This window comes from Heterocephalus glaber, unplaced genomic scaffold, assembly GCF_053883595.1.
Source record: "Heterocephalus glaber isolate CG9 unplaced genomic scaffold, H.glaber_assembly_v1.0 deba00001449, whole genome shotgun sequence".
In the NCBI taxonomy this organism is placed as follows: Eukaryota; Metazoa; Chordata; class Mammalia; order Rodentia; family Bathyergidae; genus Heterocephalus; species Heterocephalus glaber.
In genome coordinates, this window is record NW_028258300.1 from 1 (window position 1) to 25,215 (window position 25,215).

Below are 25,215 nucleotides of genomic sequence, written 5' to 3' on the forward strand. Positions count from 1 at the left end.
ATCCCTGCCTAAATAAATAAATTAAATAAGGGTTGGGAATGTAAGTCAGTGTGAAGGCCCTAGGTTCAATCTCCAGTACCATGTTTTTTTGTTGTTTGTTTGTGAATCTAGGTGTTTTGTTTTGTTTTTGTTTTTTCTGAGACAGTTTCTCACTATATATTTCAGGCTGATCTTGAACTCATGGCAATCCCCTGCCTCAGCCTCCCAAGTGCTGGGATTACAGGCATTCACCACCACATCTGGCTCAAAAAAATGTAGGTTTCAGGACCGGTGATTTACTCAGTGGTTCTGCTGCCTGCTTTGCAAGCACAAGGTCCTGAGTTCGATCCCTGGTACCAAAAAAAAAAAGAATGTAGGTTTCTTACTGTTATGGCTAATGATAAAACATCCCCCAAAAGGCTCATGTATTCGGAAGTGGCATTTGGGAAGGTGATTATATCATGGACATAACTTCAGCAATGTGGATTAATCCACTATGAGTTCCTAACTCAGTGTGCTACACGAGGGGTGGCTTGGTTGAGGAAGTAGGTCACTGGAGTGTGCCCTTTGGAAAACTACATACAACCGAGGGATTTGGCTCAGTGGTTCCGCTGCTCTGCCTCAAAGCACAAGGTCCCGAGTTCAATCCCCAGTACCAAAAAAAAAAAAGAAAGCTACAACACGGTCCCCAGTCCCATCCTGTCTCTCTAGCTGTTTCCTTTCCCTCCCTGCTTCCTCCACCATGTCTCCCTTCCACCATGAGCTTTTCTTTCTTCCTTTTTCTGTGAGACAGGGTCTTGCTACATAGTTCAGGCTGGCCTTGAACTCAGTATGTAGCCCAGGCTGTGGCTTTGAATTCACAGTGATCCTCCTGCCTCAGCCTCCCAAGTGCTGGGATCATAGGCATGTGCCACCACCATGCCCAGCTATCCCCATGATGTTTCTGCCTCATGCCTCACCATCTGAAAAGCAATATAGCCAGCCAAGCATGGACTGAAACTTCTAAAACTAAGCCAGATGAAATCTTTCCTCCTTTAAATTGTGGATGTTGGGATTTTTGCTTTAGCAGTGGAGAGCTAATAGCTACACTTTTCTTGTGAAACTGGAGGGCCTATCAAGAAGGACCTGCATGATGAGTGGAGCTCTCTACTCCTGCCTGCCGTGGGGCTACAGTCACGCCCAGCTCACAGGCCCAATAAGCCATGTCATTAGACCACTGCCTGGTCACCCAGCCATTATCAATATGGGAACTAGCAACCCTGGCCAAAACACCCCTCCAAGCCTTTTTGCCCCTCTGTGAAGCACAGACAGTAGTTTTAGGCACTCAATCAAGACTTCAAGCATGGCTGACAGCAGCATGGCCAAGCCCATTTCTCAGTTTCTCTAACAGCCTGCTCCTTTCTATATTTATTTTGGGTCCAGGTGGGGTGATATATGCCCACCTTTGGTCTCCCTTCAGGTGGGAAGGATTTCTTCCCCCAGCTATGGAGAATTGCTGGACTGGCCAGAACTGCCTGACTCCTGGCCATGTCTCTTCCCAGGATGGCTGGCAGCTAGTGACAGGTGAGGCCCAGAGTGTAAAGACCTGACCCATCCATGCATCACGGCAGGTTCCTCTAGTACCAGCGACTTTCAGCCAGGAGTTCAGGGCCAGCCTGGCCAACACAGTAAGACCTTGTCCCAAAAGAACAAACAAACACAAACAATAATGGCCTGACCCCTGGCCTCAGTTTGGGATTCTCCTGGCAGGTTGGCTGAGACTGCCTGAATGACACAATAGCCCCAATTCTCCCCACCTGTCCCCTTCCACAGGTAATGATGCCATTGGAGCTCCCCCAAACCTTCCTCGCTAATCCCATCTGGCCGTTGACAACAGGGAAAGGAAAGTGGGCCAGACGGCAAAACTTGCTGCATGCTCTGTCTGCCATGGTGCCATACTTCACTCTGTGTGTGTGTGTGTGTGTGTGTTTGTGTGTTGTGTGTGGCTTGCTCCTCCTCAGGCTGTTCACAGGTGTCACCTAGAAAGTGTTTCTGTGGTTAACTGGTCTGGGAAACCATGAATTCAATAACCACAAGCACACTTTCTCAGCAGAGCCCTTACTGTGCCGATACCACTGCAAATCAGCAGGAGGAAGGTGAGCATGCCACCTTTCCCCATGCTTGTTTGTCCTTTGTGTGCCCTCCCATGAGCTGTTGAGCCTCGCCTTCCAGGGAACATATCCTGGCAATTGCTGTTGCAGACAAGGGAGCCAGCATGGCCCTTTATGCAGGATACACCGTAGACTGCTGCGTCCCAGGGATGTGACTAGCCGTGGAGCACATGCCTCGCATGTGCGAGGTCCTGGTTCCATCCTTACACCATTCATAGTGTTTTTTAGAAGACCACCTTGGTGGTCTGGATGAGGAATGGGTTGCAGAGGATGAAATTAAAGGCTGGAGACCCATTGGCTGGCTGGACCCGTGGCACACCTGAGACACATCCATGGCCTGACCGAAGGGCAAAGACAGTGGGGATGGGGATGGAGAAACAGATCCAGAGATCCTTAGGATTTTTAGGATTGCTCAGATGTGGAAGGTGAGGAGAAAAAGGAGTCCAGGATGATTCTAGTTTTCTGCCTTCAGGACCCAGAGGGACAGAGCACAAGTGAAAGGGAAGGCCGTATGTTCAAAAGGGACACACCAGCTTGAAGTGCCTGTGGGCCATCAGAGGTGTCCACTGTGGAGTGGAACCTGCGTCAGGATACTGATGTGAAAAGCAGGAAAGGGGAGGGAGGGACCCTGCCTCAATATACTCAGAAGGAACCACTCACCAGGTAACTTGCAGATTTTGCCCACTGCCTGCTGCCTGTTATCCCAGGGCTTCCGGCTAAAAGCTGTCTTGGGCAACTCCCAACCCATAAGGCAAGAACAGCGGAACAGGGTCTTCACACACTTCTGGAGGAGCCAACAGGAAGAGAAAACCAGAGCTGTGAAATTCTGGGAGGACCCAAACATATTCCAGAACAAAAGGTGTGTCAAACTGGGTTTGGAAGATCAACTCAGCTTCGAAAATGTACACATGAAGTTACGCCATTTCGAAGGGGAATCCTCAAGTGGATGTCTTTGGAAAACAGACCTGATAGGACATAAATAACTGCCCCCATGGGTGGCTTGTGACCCTCACCTGGTTTCCATAAAGGGTGACACCTTCCAGGGCCAAGGTAGGCAGGGGGCCCAGTGCCCGAGCACACTCAATCTCGCCCACCTTGGCACTGCCCTCCTGCATGTCAGCAGGAAGTGGCCACCAACGTGTGGATCAGCTGCTCCTCCATGCCTGGGTGCAGGGGTCCCCGAAGCTTCTGGACCACCTTCCCGTACATGTTGATGCAGGAGGAGCGCACGTCCTCTCTGGACTGGGGTAGAGCGGAAGCTCATGGCACTGCTCCAGGAGCTGCTCCATGGCTGTCCCAGCCCTCATCCTGAGGGGGCCTCCAGGCACAAACACATGGAGGCGAAGGACAGCCAGGGCCACCTCACCCAGGCCTAGGTCTGGAGCACCCTCCATTCTTCCCAGCCAGGGACCCCCTAACCCAAAAGGTGCCTTCGTGGCAACTGGGAAAATTCACCCTCTGCGGGGACTGGTAAAAAAAAATATATCCCCTCTTCTGGGACCAGTGGCTTTAACCTTTTCTGGAGAGACTTCATAGAAGAAAGAGCTCTCTCCAGGAGAGTCAATTAGAGGAAGGCATCTTCTCTGGAGGAACCAATTGCAAAAAGACCTGAGGCATTTGGAACAGGGCGCCCCCTCCTGGGCTGGCTCTGCCCTCCCTATGCCAGCACCCTGTGGGATTCCTTACATCACTGAAGTGTGGCAGCAGGACCTGCAGCATCTCCACATAGACCGGAGCTGTCCCTCTGCTTCCGGTCCTGCCCCTTGAAGATGGTCATGCTGAGCTGTCGACTGCCTCCATCACCAGCACACCACCATCCAGGCTCTTCAGGGCCTTCACCATGGAGGGCAACAGGGCCTGCACCTTGGCCATCTTTGGGGCAGAGAGCCCTTGGGAGTGGGGAGTACCATATAGAGACTCTGGACGAGTGATGAGCAGAGGGGCCCAGCCTGATTCACCAGGAGCCCGATTTGTGCACCCACTTGCCAGGCTCCTGCCTTACACCAGGCCCTCACTCAAGCCTCTGGCTGACTGGCCCTCACTGGGCAAGTTTTTGCTGCTGGATCTCTGGGGCCCTCTCGGCTGGCTCCCGCCTGGATATCTAGGTCCTTAGGCCACGTTCTGGTATCTTATGGTATTCTATCCCCTTCACCAGCTCTGGAAGGATGATATCCACACATATGAATTGGCTTTCTGAGTTTATGTCCTGTCCCTTCATCCTGGCCACATCGTGAGCCAAAACAATGCCTGGCAGAAAAAAACAAAGCACATTTATAAATGCTAACGGTACACCCAACTAATGCCCGGGGCCTCAGTTTCCTGATCTGTAAAATAAGAATAATTACTGCCACCATTGCTCCCCCGACACATCCATCTTTAGGGTCACTGGGAAAAATCTGGACTAGAAACTCTTCAGAAAAGGATAAAATATATCGGGACTGTGAAGGCAGATCTATGTCATAGATGGGATCACCGAGGCTGGACAGAGATGGGCTCTGGTTCTAACCGCCAGTGTCCAAAAGACTGTGGTGGCCCAGCTTGGCCTCCCTCCACTCGGAGGCCTCCCTGGGCAGGTTTTCCTCCATCCCCCACTCACCTTCTCCGACCTGCGGACCAGAATCATCAGGCCCCGGATGGACAGCACCTTCATGACAGGGGTCTTGGTGGCCCAGGCCTTCCACCATCCGACCCAGAGAGTATACCTCGGGGATCCGCCGCACACTTCTTCATCTGGAGGAGCTGTGGGAGCAGACAGGAATGACTCACCTGCCTCAGCCCAGGTCAACACAGGCCGAGAACTTTCCTTCCTACAGGAAGCCTTCCTTGTCCTTTGTGCCGTCCAGGCAGCGTGAACCTCCTGCCTCTGAGCCCCCCTTATAGGCCCTGGTGACAGATATCCTGCCCCCCCACCAAATGACAATGTCAGGTCACAAAAGGCAGGTGAGTGTGGCGGTACAGAGTGGACTTTACGGCGTTCACCACACCACAGCCTTCAAAAGGGAGGGATCTCTTACACAGCCTTGACGATATAATGAAATAGCACAAGCACAAACAAGCACAAAGGCCGCTTGCACGAAGAAGCCAGAAAACACAAAAGCAGGACAGAAAGTAAACAGGTCGTCCCTGAGGCGGTGGGGAGAGAAGGAGAGGTGAGGCGGGTCAGGGTCCATGGAACAGGGCTCCGGGAGGTGAAATCGTTCTGGAGACGGGGTTGCGCAGGGATAGGAATCTACTTAATGCCTCCAAACTGGACACTTAAGAGGGTAGAATGGCAAATCTTATGTTCTATATATTTTTATCATAATGAGGATAAATTAAAAGAGACAGAGACAGAGAAGGTCCCAGAGCCCAAGAGTCTGGGTTGGAATCCTAGATCTGCCACTGGGCCCTGGGAAAGGTGCTGAACTCTGTGCCTCAGGTCCCTTCTTTTTTTTATTTTTTTCCCCTCGGGTCTCTTCTTTACAGTGGGCCACCGTCTGGTCTGAGTCTCAGGGTTACTGTGAGGATGAAGTGAATCAGTAATCGTAAAGCCTGGAACTCTCCTGGAGAGAGCAAGTGCTCAAGAGTCTTTAACACTTTAGCAAACGCCACTACTGAGTCTCTCCCTCCCAGCTCTGTCCCCTCCAACGTCTCCTGACTCCGACTCCCCTCCACCACCCAGCCCCACACTTCCGGCAGCTGCTCAGCCTTCTTCCGGGAAGCCCTCCCTGACACCTCCTCCCTTCTCTGACCTGCTCTCTCACCACAGTCGCTTTTTAGAACCCTCACAGGTTTATAACTGGGGGCACTTGGTCTTCTCTGCGGACACACGGAGAATTCCTTCTGGCCAGGGTAGAGTCAAATTCAAATGTGCACCTGTGGTGCCTGGCACAGAGAGGGGCAGCAGAGGTTGCTGTTTGCCTGGCGGCCCTCGGGAGGGTCTGGGGAGAACTGAACAGGAGGAAGCGGGGTGGAGAGAAGGGGGATCAGGGAGGGGACCTACGCCTCATGTTCGGGGGGAAAACATTGCTCCTGGAAAGGGTTTGTAAACTGCAACCCTGTTGGCGCAGAAGTGACCCCGGACATGAGCTGAGCTCTGCCTTACACCTGCGGCCCTGTCATACCTCCACGAAGAAGGCGGTGGCAGTGATCTTGTGCTTCTTGTCACCGTTGCTCCAGGAGAGGGATGAGAAGGTAGAGGAAGCGGCACCGGTCCTGGCAGGAGTATCGCACCATGGCCCTGGGGTGAGGAGGTGCAGGCCCTCAGGTCCTCCGGCCCCAGGGGCCTGCTTGGTGGGACACCTGGGCCGCTTGGGTTCCTGTGAGCCCAGGCTTTCCACCTGGGTGCTTCTCAGAGGCCATCTAGTTTAACAGCTCCTTTTACAGATTGGGAAACTGAGGCTCAAGGTGGGAAAGTTACTTGCCTGAGGTTACCCAGCAAGCCAGTAAGAGGGACAAGCTGAGGACCTCGGCGACACAGGCCACACTGGGAGGAAGAGACAGGAAGAGAGGCAGTGAGGGCTGGTTCTCTGAGCACCAGGGAGCAACCAACCAGACTTTTGCCTCTCTGCTCCGTTCCATCCTCGCCGTTGCCCTTCCAAACAACTGCTGCTGTTACCCCCATTTCACAGATGAGGAAACAGAAGCTGAGCATGGAGTACTCCAGATCACAGAGCTGGGAAATGGCAGAGCCAGAGCCCTGAACAAGGGATCCTCACAACAGCTGTCCCCCGGCAATCAGCATCGGGACTCCTGGGGACTTGCTGGAAATGTCTCTCAGGGCCCTGGCCCTGACTCACTGAGGCAGAAACTCAGGGCAGGGGCAGCAGGCCTTCTAGACTGCCTTGGGGCATGAGGATCAGTCACACTGCTCCACGAGGCAGAGTCCAGGGAGGTGGCTGTCATGCACGAAACCCTGACCCTAAAGCACCAGCTGTGTGACGTGGGGTGGTCACTTCTTAACTCCTTGGGGCTCAGCTTTCTTGACCATAACCCTGGGCTGTTTCCATTTCATGGTGAGGACGAGAAGAGACCTTGCACATAACACCCCTTCGCATGGTGTCTACAGTGTGGTTAGCACTCAGTAAACATGGCTGACTCTGAGACACCCAGGGAGGGTGCAGGAGTCGCAGGATTGAAACCAAGGGACCCCTTTCTGATCCAGGGAGGCTGTGAGAGGCTGCAGGGAGAGCTCTGGTCTGGTCCACCTGGTACTCAGGATCGAACTCAGGACCTTGTGCTTGCAAGGCAGGCAGTGGCACCACTGAGCTAAATCCCCAGCCCTGGTCCAGCTGGGCTTTTCCAGCTCTGCCACTTCCTGGCTGTGTGACCTTTCAGGCATTGTGACCCCTCTCTGGACCTTGGCTGCTCTGGTGCAAAATGTGTATTAATGCCCACTCCAGTCACCATCCGGCAACAAAAGCAAGCCTGCGCCCCGCTCTTGGCGTATGCCAGGGGCATAAATATTTTAATTCCTACCCGCCCCTCGGAAGGTGGATGCAGACTTTTCATACTTCTGAGGGGAGTGGAGGGTCAGGGGAAGTAACTTTGCCTCGGTGTAAGCTAGGAAGTGGCTGGGATTTGGGGCAGACACAAACGTCCCCAGGGCCATCCTCCTGGTTATTGGTTGCACCTCGGTGTTTCTCTTAGAGTGGGAACGGGATTCATACCATAGTTCAGGAAAAAGGCACTTTGTAAATACCCTAAAGGCTCTGCAGCTGCGGAGAGCCTTGATAACCTCAGTTCCCCTCCCTGGGGAGGAGACTTTGCTCCCTCTGTGCTGCCCAGCCGCCTGCAAGGACTGCAGTGCCACCCAGCTGCAGAGAAGAGGTGACAGAGGGAGCGAGGGGCTCCTCCATCCAGGCGTCCCAGGCCTCACCTTGCCAGCAGTGACACTCCGAGGTGGTGGCTCTCTGCCTGCTCCAGGAGCTCCCAGCCGCCCTCAGCCTCCACGAATGCAGCCTCGTAAGAGCAGCCTATCTTCAGCAGCAGGGTCTTCACCGCCTTCACCACCCAGCTGCGGGAAGAGACTGAGACCCCTGAGCCCCAGCTCTGGCGCCACCCCACAGGCTTCTCCCCACCTCGCTAGTCCTCATATGGAGTTCTGCCTAAGCCTGGCTCTTTGTAAATAATTCGCTTTGAGAAGAAGAGAGGAAACAGAAGTGAAACTCCTCTCCCTGTCCTGGGAAGATGGGGCTTTTCCCCTCTTCCCCTAAGCACTGTTCCTGGAGGAAGAGGCCGAGCTGGCCTCCCAGACTCCACTCCCCAGCAAGCCCAGGGCCGAGCCAGGACAGTGCCCTCTGCTCACTCCTGTCCAGCCCAAGTCCTTTCCTGCCTCAGGCCCCTGAAGGAGCGACTCCCAAACTGGATGCCGGGAGAAGGTAGGAAACTTTCACACCCCAGGGACCAGCCCGGCTGGGGCTGGGCCTCTGTGCTTCTTAAACTCCTGAGGGAGCCCCCAGGGAGCAGGGAGGGGCTGCCATCTACTGACACTCTCCTGTGTTGTCCTCCGTACACAGGCACGCGCGGTTGAAAGACAGGATACGACGGGGATCTGACCTGAGAAACCCAGGGGCACTCGGTGTGTCCTCACACAAACCTAGCTGGTTTAGACTGCTATACATCTGAACTCCATTGTAATCCTAGAGGACGATGGCCATACATATTGCTGGACATCAACCAAAAGTCATTATGAGGGCTGGGCCCCCCTGTAATCCCAGCACTCTGGGAGGCTGAGGCAGGAGAGTAAAAGATTTGAGCCCAGCATGGACAACTTTGTGACTTAGCAAGACTCTGTCTCGAAAAATAATGAAAAGAGTCAGGGATGTAGCTCAGTGTGAAAGCACTGACTTCGGTCCCCAGTACTGATTTTTAAAAAAATTATGGGGTACCTTGAAATGAAAAAACAAAAGACAAAGCAGAGACTAACAGTCTCAAAGCTTGACAGAGACTGATGGTCTCACGGCTGATGGTCTCAAGGCTTGCCCCTCCTACTAGACCCACGAAGGTCACTGTGCCCGAAAGATGAACTGCTGAATCAGCAGCTGCCCATACGTCCCTATGTCTTAGAGATAAATTGTAAAAGCAACATCTCCCTGCACCTCCTTATCCCTGTGCTGAGTTTTCTGTTTCTGTAAAATTCTGCTTGCTTCCCCGCCTTGCCTAAAGAGCAAGATAAAAATGAAAACAAACTTAGAATCGGGGCTCAGACTCTGGAAGGCGACTTCCACTGAGCCTGGTAGCAAATAAACCTGCCTTTCCTTTCCATTCTCTGAGTGTTACTCTCTTCCTTGGTCTACCTGCCCTCTGAGTGCCATACCAGCGTGACTGCATATATAAACTTTTATTAAAATAAAAAACGACAAAGAGTAAAATAAAATAAGATAAAAACTGACAATGTACAGAATGAAATTTACATTGACAGTTTCCCTGAAGCCTAAACATTTGCCTGCAGAATCCAGGTGTCTCAGTTACTTTTCTCATTGCTGGGACAAAACACCTGATGCCCAAAGTTAAGGGAGGAGAGGTTTATTTGGCGCACAGTTTGTAGAGGTTTCAGTTCATAGTTGGCTGGCTCCAGGCAGAGGGGCATCGCAGAGGAAAACAATTCATGGCAGAAGGTAGCAAAACAAGCAAGGGCTCTTAGCAGCTTCTTTCTTCCCTTTTCATACTCTATCTAGGCTACCAGGATTAGGGTGGTGCCAAACCAATCAGTGCACTGATTTAGTAATCACATACCCTTGATCCCAGCATCACACACTCTAGATCCAGCCACCTCTGAAAAAGCCCCACCCTACTGCCTGAAGCTTTAGGGGGCATCTAAACACAAATCATAGCATTCTGCCCCTGGACCCCCAAAGACTCATGATATCTCTTTTTAAAAAAATTTTTGGTACCGGGGATCGAACTTGGGTCCTGGCGCTTTGAGGCAGGCGCGATGGAACCACTGATCATGTGTATTTCTTTATACAACCTCTAAGAGTTCCCAAAGTCCTAACAGTTTCAGCATTGCTGAAAGTCCAAGTCCCAAGTCTCCTCTGGGATTCAAGGCAAATCCTTACCTGTACAAATGAAAAGAAAATTGAACACTTCCAACATACAATGGCACGAGATAAACATTACCATTCCAAAACGTACAAATAGGAGGATACAAAGGAATGGAAGTCCAAAGCAAGTCCAAAATCCAGCAGTATCCAAGGCAATCTGTACCAAGACATAAATGCCAAAGCGCTTGGGTGGCTCCGCCCCTACGGTATTTCCAGTGGTGTTAGCTCCCATGGCGTCTCTCTTGAGCCATCTCTGCTCCCTTCTTGCAGTTTTTCTCAAGTGATCCACATTCCTGGCTTCTCCAAACTTCTGGGGTCTCCCCTGCACCTTTGGCTTCACACTCACAGCTTCACACACTGCCCTCTCAGGCACTGCCTGGCCTCCCAGGCCTTCTTCTGAAAGCTGGGTGGAAGCCTTCCTGACTCCACAGCTCTTCCATTCTGCGTGCACCTAAAGCCAGTGCCACGTGGATGATGCCAAGGTCTGCCACCAGCTGGAGCAGTAGCCGGGCTTCCTTTTCTTTTGGCTGTAGGTGTCAAGTGCCTGGATCACTGAGCACTCTAAACCCAATCCCAAGGAACAAATCTTCTAGGCTGCCACCATTCAGGAACATGGTGCTCTGGGGCTCTCTTCTCAAAGCTAATTCTTTCACCTTTGCAACTCTGAGGCTGCAAAGACTGGACTCCAGCAAGTTCGTGTAATGCCTTCAGGCCATCTTTTCTGTTGTGTTCTTCTGAAATTTTGGCTTTTCCTTGCTAGTCTTTTCAGTGACCAATTTCTCCTCTGTTCCATCTTTGCACGCCACAACTTTATTGGAGCTTCCTTTCTGGCCAAACTCATATTTTTAATCATTCTGCTGGCTGTTTGCTCTTGATTCTCAACATAAATCTGGCTAAAAGCCCCCAACAGTAGCCCTGCCACCACCTCAACATTAGACTGCCTTAAAATTTCTTCTGCAAGATCAATCAGCCTCAGGAAAAGTCTCTGGACACAAGCAAAATGCAGGCAAACTTTCTACCTAGCCATAACACACATGTTCTGGAGTCCAATAGCCAATCCAGTCCTCTTTCCCAGCAGAAACCTCCCAAACCTGTTCTTTACTGGCAACTTTTCTATCGGCATTCTGGTCTCCTGAACTCTCACCAGAATCTCCCATTGAGTACAGCCTCAGTCATTACAGCTCTACTTTTTCAGCTGGCATCTCCAAACATTTCCTTACTCTTTCCTTTCCCATAAGCCAGCTCCAAGAGCCTAAAGCACATGGTCAGGTACAGTCATAGCAATAACTCCACTCTCAGCACCAAATTCTGTGTTACTTTTTTCATTGCTAAGACAAAATATCCAACACCCACAAGTTAAGGGGGAAAAGGTTTATTTAGCTTGCATTTTATAGAGGTTTCAGTCCATAATCAGCTGGCTCCAAGGCAGCATGGCATGGAAGACAGGCATTGCAAAGGGGACACAGCTCGTGATGGGCAGAAGGTAGCAAAGCAAGCAAGAGTGACCACAGCTCTTTCTATCCCTTATATATTGCTCAGGGCATTCAGGGTAGATAGAACTCACACCCTTAATCCTAGTGCCCTTGAGCCTAGCAATGCACCATGAGTCAATTCCAGTGTCACACTCTAGATCCAGCCACCTCTGAAAAAGCCCCACCTATGACTACATGAGGCTTTGGGCAACATTTAGACATAAGCCAGAACACCAGGCTGCACTCGGATGGCTGATACCAAGAGCTGCTGTCCCCATAAATCAGGACAGAGTGCTTCAGAGCTCAGTAATTCCACAGAATTTGCTCTTAGTTTCCCTGGGTTTGCATTTTTAAGGAAGAGCCATCCCATGTGAAAATCAGTCCTTCTCCTGAGGCTAGGCCTTCGGCATTGTTCAGCCTTGGTTCTGTGCTTTGAAATGTGTGCTGCTGGGAGAGTCCCTGCCAGCAATGTCTCCTTCAAGGTTACAAAGAAGGCAGGGAGGGAGGGGGCAGTAGGTGCCCAGTGTGGCCCGGCACCCTCTCTTTGCCATCCTCTTCTTCTCCCCTTGAAGCCTGACACCGGCGAATGCTGGAGCTGAGAACCTCAGGTCAGTCTTTGGAGATGAAGGGCGGTTTTCCTCCACCACTAGCGCCTTCGGCTGAAGCAGAAGAGCCACCCATGTGTACATCCCCGCCCTTCCGGGTCCAGCCCCATGTCTGGGGCATATGTGGCTGCTTTCCCATGAGCAGTCCTGGTGCTCAGAGAGACTTGACTTAGGGACTCCAGTCAGTGGCAGCCAGGCCAGGCCCTCCCAGGCTGTGCACACAATGATCTCCTGAGGAACAGCCTGAAAGCCCCATGGTGCCTCGGGGCCCAGGAATGGGAGGTTGCAAGACAAGTCGCCAGGCCACGTCCCTGAGGCTGAGTCCAGCCAGGCTCCTTGCCCGCTTCAAGCCCCCCCCCCCAGTGTGTCAGGGCTGGTGTCCCGGGAGCTAACTGTCACACTCATCGCTCACATGCCCCTCCTCAGGGTGGATGGGACATGGTGTGCATGGACAGGCACCTGCCAGGGTCCCATCTCACAGTGGGATCCGGAGTGCCCACTGTCCACGCTGAGGCCACACTCCAGGGAGGCAATGTTCAGTGGCTGCTGTACCAAGTCACTACCGGGTGGCTTCAAATGACAGAAAGGAGTCGTTCAGTTTCAGGAGCCAGATGCTCAAAATCAAGGTGTGCGCCATGCGTGCACCCTCTGGATCTCTGAGGGGTGGCCCTTCCTTACCCGATGCAGTTCTCTGCTTGGGTCAGTGTCTCCAGAACCCTCCTTCCCATGTTTGCATCTCTCCTCGTCTCAGAAGGGCACTCGGTGTTGGCTGCAGGGCCCTAGGTTAGCCAGATGAGCTCCTCTGGAGATTTCAGATTAATGGCATCTGCAGAGACCCTTCTTCCAAATAACATCATGGCCACAGGTTCCAGGGGGATGTATCTTTTGTGGGGGGCTGTTCAAGCTCCACTCCAGCCCCTCCTGTGGCTCTCAGCTGATCAGCCTCCTCCTGCTGGAGCCCATGCCCTTCACCACCCACAGGGGGCACTCTCCCACTCCTTGCTCCTCTTCCTTCTCCTGTGGCACCACCTTGTCTTCCTCCTGTTTCCCTCCAGAGCCCCTCAGCTTTCCAAGTAGCTCCTGTGAATCTGAGAGGAATCAGAATTGGGAGTGGGACTTCACAGATGGCAGATGGTGTAATCCTATTTGGTCCTCATAACACCTCTATGGGGCAGAAACCATTCACCCATTTCATAGCAAGGAAATCACCACCAAGAGATTCAATTAGTTTACTCAAAGAACAAAGCATCAAGTGATGGACTCGCATCTGAGATCTTCTGACTTCAAGCCCAGCTACACAACGGCCTGCCCTCTGCCCCTCCATGTACACCTAAGCCTAATACATGATGGGAGTAAAACAAGAAAAGACTCATCAATTTGGCTGTGTAAGAACTTAAATTTCTTGGGCCAGGGATTTAGCTCAGTGGTTTTGCCGCCTGCTGTGCAAGCGCAAGGACCCAAGTTCAATCCCCGTACCAAAAAAAAAAAAACTTAAAATTTCTTAATTGCAAGAGACCATAAAATAATGGCAGGTAAAGTGACAAACTGGAATATCAATTAGAAAGAGTTAATTCCATTAATATATAAAGAGCTTTTACAAATTAATAAGAAAAATCCCCAAAAGTCCTATGTAAGCCAGAGATGTAGCTCAGTGGTACCCCGCTTGCCTGGCAAGCACAAGGTTCTGAGTTCAATCCCTGGTACCAGGGGGGGAAAAAGTCCTATGTAAAACTGGGCAGGGGACAAGAACAGCTTATTCACCAAAGTGAGTTACAGAAATGACATTTAAAACTTAACCTCATTTAAATAAGAATACTGCAGACCAGAACTATGGCAAAATTCCTTTTTTTCTTTGCAACTCTTCAGACTGGCAAAGATATAAATATTTTATAATACACTGTGATGGCGAGGGTGTGGGTGTACCCTATTGGTGTACAAATTGGGTGCGGAGGAGTTACTTTTTGTTTTACCCTCACCACTCCATGGTTGTGGTAGATTAATTAATGGTCAACTAGAACACCCAGCTGAAATGAGTCAGCATGGTCTGGACATGGAAGACCCACCAGAGGCTTGTTGCCATTGCATAAAGAGAGAACTGGAGGGGAAGATCGTGGGCTGTTGATTTTCCTGGAGAAGCTTGCTGCGGATGGTTTTCTTGATGTGAACTTGGCTGTTCTCATTGGAGGAGGAGCTCAGGGCCTCACTGTCACTGGGAATGGCTGCTGTTCTCATCAGGGGAGCTCTGATCTTCACCTTGAGCATCACTTCCTGGCTCCAGTATAGATCCTTCAGCCTGGTGGCACAAATCATCCCACCAACACAGGTTTTCTGGCTTCCACCACTGGCCTTTGGGCCTTCTGGGTGCAGATCCTCAACACAGACAAGCACGAGACACTGCCGTGGGCTCCAGGCCACTGGATGGACTCATGGAGAACAGTGCCTTGGACTCTAGGCCTTCAGCCGGACTTGTGAGGGATATTGCTGTGGGATCTGGGCCCTTGGATGGATTCTTCGGGTCTCTAGTGTGCAGTTCGATCTCTTGCACTCCTCTGCATTTGATTTTTTGGTTGAATATTACAAAATAATCCTATGAATTATGTCCTGCAGTCAATCGATTCCCTTACAAGTCCTGAGTACAACAGTGGTCTAGACCTTGTTCCCTGATGTATTCCTTCCTGCTCCACCTTCATGTTCAGATGGAGAAGGCCTCCGGCGGCCCACTCCCTTTGCAGGAACTCACTCTACACATACAATCGCAAGGGTACATAACGACATATAAGCGAATGTCCTACAGCACTGTCTGTGATTGCAAAGGGCAGGGAAGCACCTACAGCAGGAGGAGGAGCCCAGCTAAACAAATGACTGTCCTTCAGGATTCTACACATAGGGATGCCCCGCGGCTATCAGAGCAGCTCCCTGTGTGCTGGTGTCCAAGATACAGTGTGTGATAGGTGAAAAGCTATGCGCCTATGTGAGGCGGGCTGCAGACACGAATGTGGTCATCCCTGCACAGCCAGCCCTGGAAGGGCAGGAAAGAACCTGCTCATGTTTGGAGAAGGGAACTGGAGCAGAGCAGGAAAAGAGACTTGATTTTAATGTCTTGAGATTTTGTTTTGTTTTGTTTTGTTTACCCATGTGCGTATATGGCCTATTCCAACCAATATTTAAAAATAAAATGGATGGAGAAGGAGGAAAGACATTCGGCTCTGAGCTCCTTGAAGAAGCTTGATTTTCTCAAGCCATCCTGTGCTAAGTCCAATGCTGGACACAGAGCAGGTGCCCACAAGTAGTTCCTGCATGAAGTAGCAACTCTAATAAAAGTACGCTTCTGTTTTCTCTCCTAATCCCAGAGCTCATTTCTAGTACCTGACTGTTGGAGGGACCCTTGCTGGGCACCCACACACACACACACACACACTGCCAGGGAACAGGGCCAAGGGAGACGATAGAGCTTACTGCACAGGTACGAAGGCGGGAGGCTGTGCTTGGTTCTTGGTGTCCTTGTGAGGAACCCTGTGGCCAGGCAACTTGAGGCCGATGTGGTAATGGACCTGAATGAGCAGGGCCAGGAGCAGTTGGGGGTAGATGCACCTCACACACCTGGCGAAGCTGTTGATGGACAGGAGCTCACACAGGCCACTGGCTGCCTGGGGACAGAGGAGAGTCCAGTGGCATGACCTGGGCCACCTTCCCAGCACTCCTGCTGAGGCCCACACCTCGGCCTCTGCCGGTCTGGACCTGGGTCTTTGCTCTTCTCTGGCCAGCCTGAGAAAGCTAATCTTACCCACTACTTCTGGGCCCTGACCCCCAACACTAGAGCCCCGGTCCTAGGAATAACCACAGCCAGGCTCTTAGCTTTGCCCAAGGCTTGGATGTTATGCAACCCTGGAGGGATCTTAGCGAGGGGACCTGTCCCACCTCTGAGGTGCAGACAGGGTGGTGATCCCATTTTGCAGGTGAAAGGGCGGGCGTGGAAGGGCAAAGCACGTTCCAAGGCCCCCAGCCTGCAGGGCAGATGCTGGCTATAGTGCGTCCTGGCTCTTTCCCGTGGACAGCACAGGCAGACAGAATGTGGGGATGTCTGGGCCAGGGTGCCTTCTCCTTCTGTCCTAGGGCGGAGCCCAGAGCCAAGCATCAGGAAGCACAAACCAGTCTGTCACCTACATGAATGACGGAGTCACTCACCCATGAGGTAGGTAGTACAGATATTCGTGTGTGTGTATGTGTGTTACTGGGGATTGACCTCAAGGCCTTCACCCTGAGCTACATCCCCAACCCTTTTTGTTTTTATTTTTTATTTTAAGACACAGCCTCCCTAAGTCGCTAAGTCTCCTAGGCCCGCCTCAGCTCCTCAGAGCACTGGGATTGCTGGTGCACGCCACCACGCCCGGCTGGGTATTATTACCATTTCTATCCTCAGATGTACAGAGGGGGCCTGGCCTCCGAGGTGGGGTCACTTGCCCATCTCCCAAAGCAGTGACACAGCATCCCAGGACCTAAGGTGCGCGACCCCAAAGTCATTCTGTTCCCACCATCCCAGCTTGCCTTCCCCACGGCGGCACTGCCATTTCACCCGGTGGATCCAAGCCAAGAGCCCAGAGACAGGAGCTGAGCAGCAGCAGGGACTGGCAGGTGGGGGGGGGTGTCCTCACCGCCAGGGGCGCAGTGGAGGCCTGGCCCTCCTTGGTGACTGGCTTCTCCTTCAGGGTGCTCAGCAGCAGATCCAGGAGGTCTCCAGCAGCGCCACAGCTGGGCTTGGGCAGGATCAGCTGCCTCCACATCTCGGCTCCACTGCTGTGGGCGGGGCGGGTGGTCAAGGTCCCTACCCCACATGGTTTCAGGGTTGGAGGAAGTGAGAGCCAGTGGGACAGCATCTGCGGGCACTCCAGCAAGGACGGTCCAGAAACTTCCCAGAGTCCGGGCTGCCAGTGCTGGAAACCCCACCTGCGGGCTCCACCCCGGTGCTGACACACCACTGTTCTTTGGCAAAGGTTACTGAGTGTGCCCTGCACCAGGCACTGGGAAAATCTCTGGGGATATGGACTTGAACAAGAATTCAGACATTCTAGATCACCACATTCTCACAAGGACCCCCAAGCTGGGTGTGGTTGCTACCATATTACAGATATAGAATGGAAGCTTAAGAGAGGTGAAATCGCCTGTTGGAGACAACACAGCTACAGGCGGCAGACCTGACGTCTCCAAAGCCTGTAGTTGTCCCTCCATGCTGAGGAGCAGAGCCGAGGCCGGGGAGGCCCCAGGGGCCTGGATAAGGCTTCAGTCACAGAACACAAGGTGCTCCGCTCGGGCCCCTGGAAGGCAAATCCGAGGGCAGACGGCAGCCTGCAGCGCTCTTGCCAGGGGAGCTGACTGTGTGCTGAGAAGTAAGAGACCTTTCTCCTTTCTCCATGAGCATCTGAACCTTCACTCCTGGTCTAGCTTTGTTCCCATGGAAACCCGATAAAGACAGTATGTCAACTATGTTGCTAGGCAACACTGCTTATGGTAAAAATGGTCATCTTTATGACCACTTGGTAAATCGAATCTGGCCTGGAACTATCAATTAACTGAAGGGACGGATGGCAGTGCTGTAGCACTTCCAGGAGGCAGAGGCCTGTACAGAGCTTGTCCCCGAAGGGTCCCTGGAAGCGAAGCCTGTGGGATTGGCCTGAGAGGCTCTGGGCCCTGCAAGTCCTGCACCACTTAAGCTAGGCTGGCTCCTGTGTTGCCCACAGCATGGGTCTCTTCCCTCATGCAATGAGCTTACCTGGGAGGCCCAAGAGGCCAGCTCCGAGCCCCAGGCCCAAGATGAGGGTAAGGAAAAGGTGCAAGTGTGAGGAGACCCTCACTGCAGGTTCACAATGCGGCCTGGCCCTGGGAGCTGTGCTTCCTTGGACACTGCGCCAGGTGCCTGGTCGCCTCCATCCTGGCCTCTCTCCTGGGCAACTAGGACATCAAGTATGGCCTGATGGCCTTGCAAGTCTGTTTGGTGGCCCCTAGAAGCTCCTCCCCGGAGGAAAGCAGAGATAAAGCCTTCTGGCGGGAGGAAGGGACATGGGGCTGGGTCCTCCCAAGCCTGCCAGTCTCCTCAGCTTCTGTGAATGGCCCTAAGTCCCCTCACCAGAGCACACACCACATCACACCTCTGTCAGCTTCTTTCCCTTTTACTCCAAACAACCGTCCTAAGGTGTAGATTGCCACTGCCTTCTTTTATTCACCCAAAGAGGAGTGGAAGTGTTTCAGGGCTGAGCGGCTAAGGCCAGCAGACTGGACCCCTTGGCTGCAGGGATCCCAGGCACAGCCAAAGGCTGGAACAGGTGCTCAGCGAAGCTGGCTGCATTACTTCATCTCACTGCCCTCTGGGTGTGAACACAGGGATTCCTTCCTCCCTTTGCCTGTGGGGGGAAACTGAGGCCCAGAGAGGGAAAGCAGAATGCCAAGACCATGTGATGCCGGAGACTGAGTGAGTCAGGGCTGGGACACAGGGCTCATTCCGTGGCATCATTAAAGAGCTCTCCGCTTGGAATCCATCAGGCCTGAGCTAGATGCTCTTCCTAGTGATAGTTCTGTGGGCCCCTAAGCAAGAAACTTCCCCTCAGCCTCAGTTTCCTCATCTGTAAAATGGGGCTGCAGACACCCAGCAGTGCTTGGGAAGGGTCTAGCGGTCACCACAGGAACCAAGGTCACAGAACAGGGGCTCCCAGGGAGGGCAGGAGGACAGGGGCTGTTCTGATCCTCTGAGGAGTGGGGGCTGGGAACCTCCTTACTCCATACCTGTTCAGGGGGAGGGGACACTTGAGCAGGGCCACCACGACCTCAGTCATGAAGGACCTGGCCAGGAAGGAGACGGGAAGCAGGGCCACCTCTCGGGCGCGTGGCTCCTGGATGTGGCTCAGCTGCACGTGGATGCCCTGCATGATTTCTGGGATCTGGTGGCAGCCAGGAGCAGACAGAAGGAGGGCTCATTGGAGAAGCCGAAGGTAGGAGAAGGAAGGAAGGCGGAGGTAGGAGAGAGGACCGGGTAGGAGAGAGGGCCAGGGTGGGCACAGGGGTGCTGCTCTTGGGAGTGAGGGGTTCCTCTTCTCTGCCCGCCCCCAGCTCAGCTGAGTTCTCAGGGCTGCCCGGGAGAGCAGCTGGTGCCCCGCCTTACCACCGCCAGTGTTCTGAGGTGGTACCACCTCAGCACGGAGCTGAGCGTGACCTCCGAGGGCAGCCGCATCGTCTCCCCAGAGTCCTTCCCCAGAGCCTCCATGCCTCCACTCAGCCCTTCCACGGCTGCCAGCAGTAGGTCCTTCACCTGCTGGGGGCCCAAGAAGTCTCCAAATTCCTGGAACGCAGACAGACACGGAGGTCCCCACGTGGATGGGCAGTCCTGGGCCACACACGGGACACGGCCACAGCCACAGCCGTGGGTAGGAGCCAGGGGGAGGGCCACACACACGCCCTCATCCATAAACATTGAGTCCCCGAGGGAGGAGCCACAAGACGAGGGGCAGCAAGGTCCCTGTACCCAGGACTGGGAGGCACGCATCACGGAGAAGGGAGGCCTGGCCCACGGGCTGTACACAGGAGGCAGCGGCTGCGGACAGCTCCTGTGGGGAGGGAAGGCCTCTCCCAAAGGGCGGGGCCAGTCGGAGAGCTGGTGGGGGAGCAGGGGGCTGGTGGCGCTGCCCCGCCTCCCTCCCCACCCAGGGAGGCCAGCTGCTGAGCGGCAGCTGTCCCTGCGGTCACCAAAATCACACGCAAGATGTTCTGGCGTGGGTTGACAGGGTTGTGGGGCCCCAGGAAGCGCTTGTTGCTCTCATACAGCTCCTTCTTGTTGGTCTCTTCCTTATTTCTGGGTCCTGCAAGAGAAGAGCCTTCTGGTGAGGCGTCACCAGCCTGCTGCTTTGAATTCTTTTGAGCGAAAAGGCAGGAAGTCCCCAATTCCTACAAAAGCAGCTGGATTGATGGTCACATGGTGAACACGCCTAGGTCAAGAAACAGAACCTGGGGGCCGGGGGTTTAGCTCAGTGGTTTTGCTGCCTGCTGCACAAGCACAAGGACCCGAGTTCGATCCCCGGTACCAAAAAAAAAAAAGAAACAGAAGCTGATCAGAACCCCTTCCCGAACCCCTCTTGGGACCATCTCCTGCTGCACCCAGGCAACCACTGATTTCTAAAGCCCTAGGGAGAGCCCTTTGTGTAAATGGGCTCATAACGTGATCTGTAGCATCTGGTTCCTCTCACCCAGCATTACACGAGTGGGATCTACTAATGCTGCAGCCCATAGCATTAGTTCTCGCCCTCATCCTCATTGCTATCACACTGAGCTACATCCCTAGCCATCTTAAAACTTTTTTTATAATTTTAAGACAGGGTCGCACTAAGTCGCTAAGCTGTTCAGGCTGGTCTCAGACTTGTAATCCTCCTGCCTCGGCCTCTCAGTGTGCTGGGATTACAGGTGTGTGCCACCAGGCTACATGATTCTCCAGGGTACAAAGGGACTTTGGGTTACAGATCTGTCCTGGTGAGCACATCTAAGGCATGTCCCTTGTGAATCCATCTGCACACTGGTGAGGGACGAGCCCAGGAGAGGAACGGCCGGCTCACGGGGTAGACACTGGGGCAGCTCCCAGAGACACTGCCAACCCATTTTCCACAGTGGAGCTGATTAGTTCCTGGGGCAGTGTCTGGGGCGCCTGTCACCACACTCACTGGCCCAGGCCTTTATCGTCGTCACAGTTTTGCCATTCTGGTGGACAGTACTGTTTTACATTTTATTATTTGCTGGGCTGGGGCTTGAAACCAGGGCCTTACTGAGGTGCAGTGAGTGCTTTATGCCAGGGCCATACCCGAGCTGGGCCCCTTTGCAGTCTCCATCCCCTCTTCTACTTTTTTCCTTTAGTGCTTATCTTCTGAAGGTCTCTACATGTCACTTGTTTATTTCTGGCCACAGCCTGTCTCCTGACAATGTGAAGTGAGCCCCACCAAGAGAGGACTGGTCCCCAAATCTCCTTTCTCCCTGCAGTGTCCTCAGATCCTGCCCGCCCCTCAGTGGCTCCGTACTTCCTGTTGTTGGAAGCGCATTCCAGGCCCACTTCCGGGCCCCTCACTCTTCCCCGGGCCTGGGTGCTTCCAAGATTCCTGAGAGCTATGAAAGACACAGACACCAGAAAGGGACTTGGGTGCACACGTGCCTGCCTGTGGAGAGCAGGAACTTGTAATCAGGTGTCAGGCAGACCTGGTTCCCATACCATGCTCTTACAGTTAAGTGGCCTGGATAAATTGCTTTCCTCCTGGAGACTCTAGCAGCGGGGGCTTGACCCACAGCCCCCAGATAAAATATAAGAAATTCAAAATATATCTGAAATTCAGATTTAACTGGGTGAAGCGCTTCTCGGCCTTTCGGCTAAGATCAAGTGCAGATTTAACTGGGTGCCCTCTATTCTTAGCTAAATCCAGCAACCTTAATTTGGTCTATGCTGTTCCTGCCCATAAGGCTGCTCATTAACATGGCTTAACCTTCATTCATCACTTTGAGAGCATGATGGTGCTTGATCAGTTGGGAAAAGCTCTCAGGGACCAAATCTGTGCCCCAGAGCCTGAGATCGAGAAGAGTATTGACTCTAATCCCAGCACTTGGGAGGCTGAGGCAGGAGGATCAAGACTTTGAGGTCAGCCTGGGCTACACAGTGAGTTCAAGAGCAGCCTGAACTATGTAGTGAGACCCATCTCAAAAAACTAAAAAGGCCTTGCAAGGTGACACACGCCTGTAATCCCAGCTCTTGGGAGGCTGAGGCAAGAGGATCGCCATGAATTCAAGGCCAGCCTGGGGTACCTAGCAAGATCCTGTCTCAAAAACAAAAGGAAAAAAAAAAGGAGAGGAAGGGAAAGAGGAGGAGGAGGAGGAGGAGGAACAACAACAGGAAGAACAGGAGTAGGGACACCAGACCAATCCCAAAAGGCTGGAGGAATGGGGAAAAAGAATTGTATCTGACAGGTGCCCGGGGTGGGTGGCACCAAGCTGGTCTCTGCAGACTCTCTAAAAAGATCTCTTTGAGTATTTCACAAAGCTTGTGGATTGTGCCCTTTCACAGATGGAGAATCTAGGCCTACACAAGCAAAGTGCTTCCTGAGGTCACACAGCTGGGAAGGGCCACAGCCAGGTCTCATATGCAGGTCACTGTGCCTCCAGAGCCAGGGGAGTTTAAACAATAGGCCAGTGTCCCCTGGATTTGGGGCAGAGTTGGGACTACAAAGGAGGGAGACAGGAGACAGTGGACACCATGCACCTTGAGGGCAGTGCCAGCTGGACACAGGTCTCAACATATGCGCTATTGCCAGCTCCCTGGAGCTGATGCTGGGGCCATTCCCCGCCCACAGGCTTGGGTGCAGCAGATTCTAAGACAGGACCTATTCTGCCTGCTCATTCAATAGCTAACCTGCCCCCCGCCAGGCCCAGGCTTGACATGGGAACACGGTGGTGACCAAGACACGACACTGCCCTACAAGCCCATAAGACACGAGGGCCATCAGGCCTGGGTGGACATGGTGCTGCGGGGAAGTGGAAATGGGTCACAAATCAAGCTTGGCGGGATAGGGAAAAGCTCAGCTAGAAGTGCCTTCATGCACTGAAACAGGCCTGTGCCTAGCCTCTGCCCTGGTTCCTCAGGGACCCGAACTGCACATCACTTCCCACAGTGCCTATCCCCGCCATGCTGTCTCTCCATCTCCCTCTGGGGCCTCAGGGTGGCCCAGCCCAGTCTGGGTCCGGAAGCCTTGCTCTAGGCCCTTCGGTGGCACTTACGTTTTTGGAACTCCAGGATGGTGTAGAGGAGGGTGATGCCGTCCAGAGCCTCCTGGCCAATCTCCTCGTCAGGATCCCCAATACGAAGGATGAGCCTCCCCAGCAGAAGCCCCAGTGCCGGGAACTCTGAGGACATCTGTCATAGCGTAGGGACCAAGTCTTACTGGGTCTACCATGCTCCACAGTGCACAGCCAGGCAGTCCACCCCGAGTCTCCACCCCACAGGACACTCACGTAGAAAGGCAGGCTCAGGAGCATGTGGTTCAGCAGAGAGACGCTGCTGTGCACAGCTCGAGCGCGCTCGTGGGCCTTCCCTGAGTTCATCCAGGGCCCCAGGGGCTGGGGGACAAAGGTGAGGTTCAGCCCTGCTGCTGGGTGGGCAGCCAGCCTGCAGCCATCTACAGGAGGCTTCCAGAGAGGGCCTGAAGGTGATTCCCCTCAGCCACCGCCTCCTGGTGGTGTAGGGAGAGATGCGAACCACACTCACAGGCCACAGGGAAAGTGGAGGAGTTCCAAGGAAGGAGAGAGAGAACACAGGGGCAACAGCAACCAGTGGAAAGTGGGGAAAAGGTAGGGGCAGGAGGTTGGGACAGGCCTGCAAGGCCAGGAGAAGGGTGCTGCACTGGATGACATCCTGAGCTCGCATCACTCCTCTGGGCCCAGCTCCTACTGCTCTTGAGCCTTTCCTGTTTCCCTCTGCCCTCTGCCCCTCACTCCCCAGCCTCCAAGCCCTGCACCTGCAAGATGCTCTTGAGTCCGGCAGGAGTGGGGTCTTCAATAAAGAGGGCATTGAGCAGGGTCTGCAGGGCTTCCAGGGTCTGGTGGTAAAGCGTCTGCAGACAGGAGGACCAAGCTGCTAAGTGGCTCCAGGAGCCGCTGCCAGTCCCAGGGGCCCTCTGGTGGGGTCAGGGAGGAACCCACACTTGGACCCATCAGAGCATTCTCTGGCCCCTCCTCTGACACTCACCAATGTGATGGACACTGGGAAAATTACTGCCCCAATGGGTCAGAGTTTCCTCACCAACTAATCAGTAATCTCTGCACTTCTTACCTTAAAGGGGAAGGAAGCAGAGACCTGGACTCCACTGAGACTCTGCCTGGGGCTGAATGAGTATCCAAAGATTTGCACATCCGTGTCACTTTGTATCAAATTGTTTTTCCCATAGTACAATTTAGAACAGCAGTTGGCAAGCTTTTTTTTTTTCTTTTTGCCACATGGAAGATAAGTTTTCCATGGAGCTGGCAGGGGGTGATTCACAGGAGTGCACAAGTTAGATCCTTCACATGCACAGTTCACAGTGAGGCTCAAGCTCCTATGAGAATCTGGTGCCCCACTGACCTGGCAGGAGGTGGAGCTCAGGGGGGAATGTGAGCTATGGGGAGTGGCTGTAAACACATAGGAGGCTTGCTTGGTGTCATGGCTGTGTCTAGATGTCCTCCCAAAGCCTCACGCAGTCATAGGTGGGGCTTTTTGGATCTAGTGTGTGATGGTAAAATTAATTCTTAATACAATGCTAAGATCAAGGCACTAAGATTAAGGGTGTAAGCGCTACCTGCCCTAAGCAGCCTGGATAAGATATAAGGGACAAAAAGAGCTGTGGTTGTCTGTCCCTTGTTGCTTTGCTACCTTCTGCCCACCATGAACTGTTTTTCCTCTGTGACACCCCTCTGCCGTGCCACCCTGACTTGGACCCAGCTTTGAACTGAAACCTGTACAAACTGTGAGCTACATAAACCTTTTCTCCTTTAACTTTGGGTGCCAGGCATTTTGTCCCAGCTACAAGAAAAGTAACCAAAGCAGCTGGTTTTCCTGCTAGTCCCCTCCTGCCGTGTGGCCAGTTCCTAACAAACTACGGACGAGTCCCAGGCCACAGCCCAGAGGTTGGGAAGCCCTGATTTAGAAGATACTTCTCTGTGGTCACACAGCAAGGAATTCTCAAGTCATGAAGAATGACGAGAAGATGCGTGGGAAAATGCTCCAGGACTCTAAGGGCTGCGGGAGGGAGAGGGTCCATCTTTCCTCTGGGGAAGTGATCTGATTCTTTGGAATGCAACACCTAGACTCAAACAGATCCTACATTTCCCTTCATGGAGCCATCTTCCCCCTGGGGAGGGTCCTCGTCTTTCGGTCACATCACTGTCCTGGGATGGCTTCATGGAGCCAGGTACGACACAAACAGAAGGCTGGGCAGTGGGT

General features: G+C 53.2%; 1 protein-coding gene across 1 annotated transcript in view; it reads right to left on the reverse strand.

Annotated features, from left to right (window-relative positions):
* Window positions 1–6,272: 6,272 nt before the first annotated feature.
* Window positions 6,273–25,215, reverse strand: part of LOC147827341 (maestro heat-like repeat-containing protein family member 7) — a 43,004-nt gene continuing 24,061 nt past the window's right edge. Inside the window, exons 8-18 of the mRNA XM_087214697.1 lie at window positions 23,756–23,851; window positions 23,253–23,357; window positions 23,019–23,154; window positions 19,962–20,074; window positions 19,741–19,869; window positions 19,381–19,557; window positions 19,005–19,159; window positions 16,883–17,024; window positions 15,687–15,877; window positions 7,987–8,124; window positions 6,273–6,348 (exon numbers count right to left, since the gene is read on the reverse strand). Coding sequence (XP_087070823.1) covers window positions 6,273–6,348; window positions 7,987–8,124; window positions 15,687–15,877; window positions 16,883–17,024; window positions 19,005–19,159; window positions 19,381–19,557; window positions 19,741–19,869; window positions 19,962–20,074; window positions 23,019–23,154; window positions 23,253–23,357; window positions 23,756–23,851 — 1,458 coding nt within the window. The remainder of the gene's footprint in view (window positions 6,349–7,986; window positions 8,125–15,686; window positions 15,878–16,882; window positions 17,025–19,004; window positions 19,160–19,380; window positions 19,558–19,740; window positions 19,870–19,961; window positions 20,075–23,018; window positions 23,155–23,252; window positions 23,358–23,755; window positions 23,852–25,215) is intronic.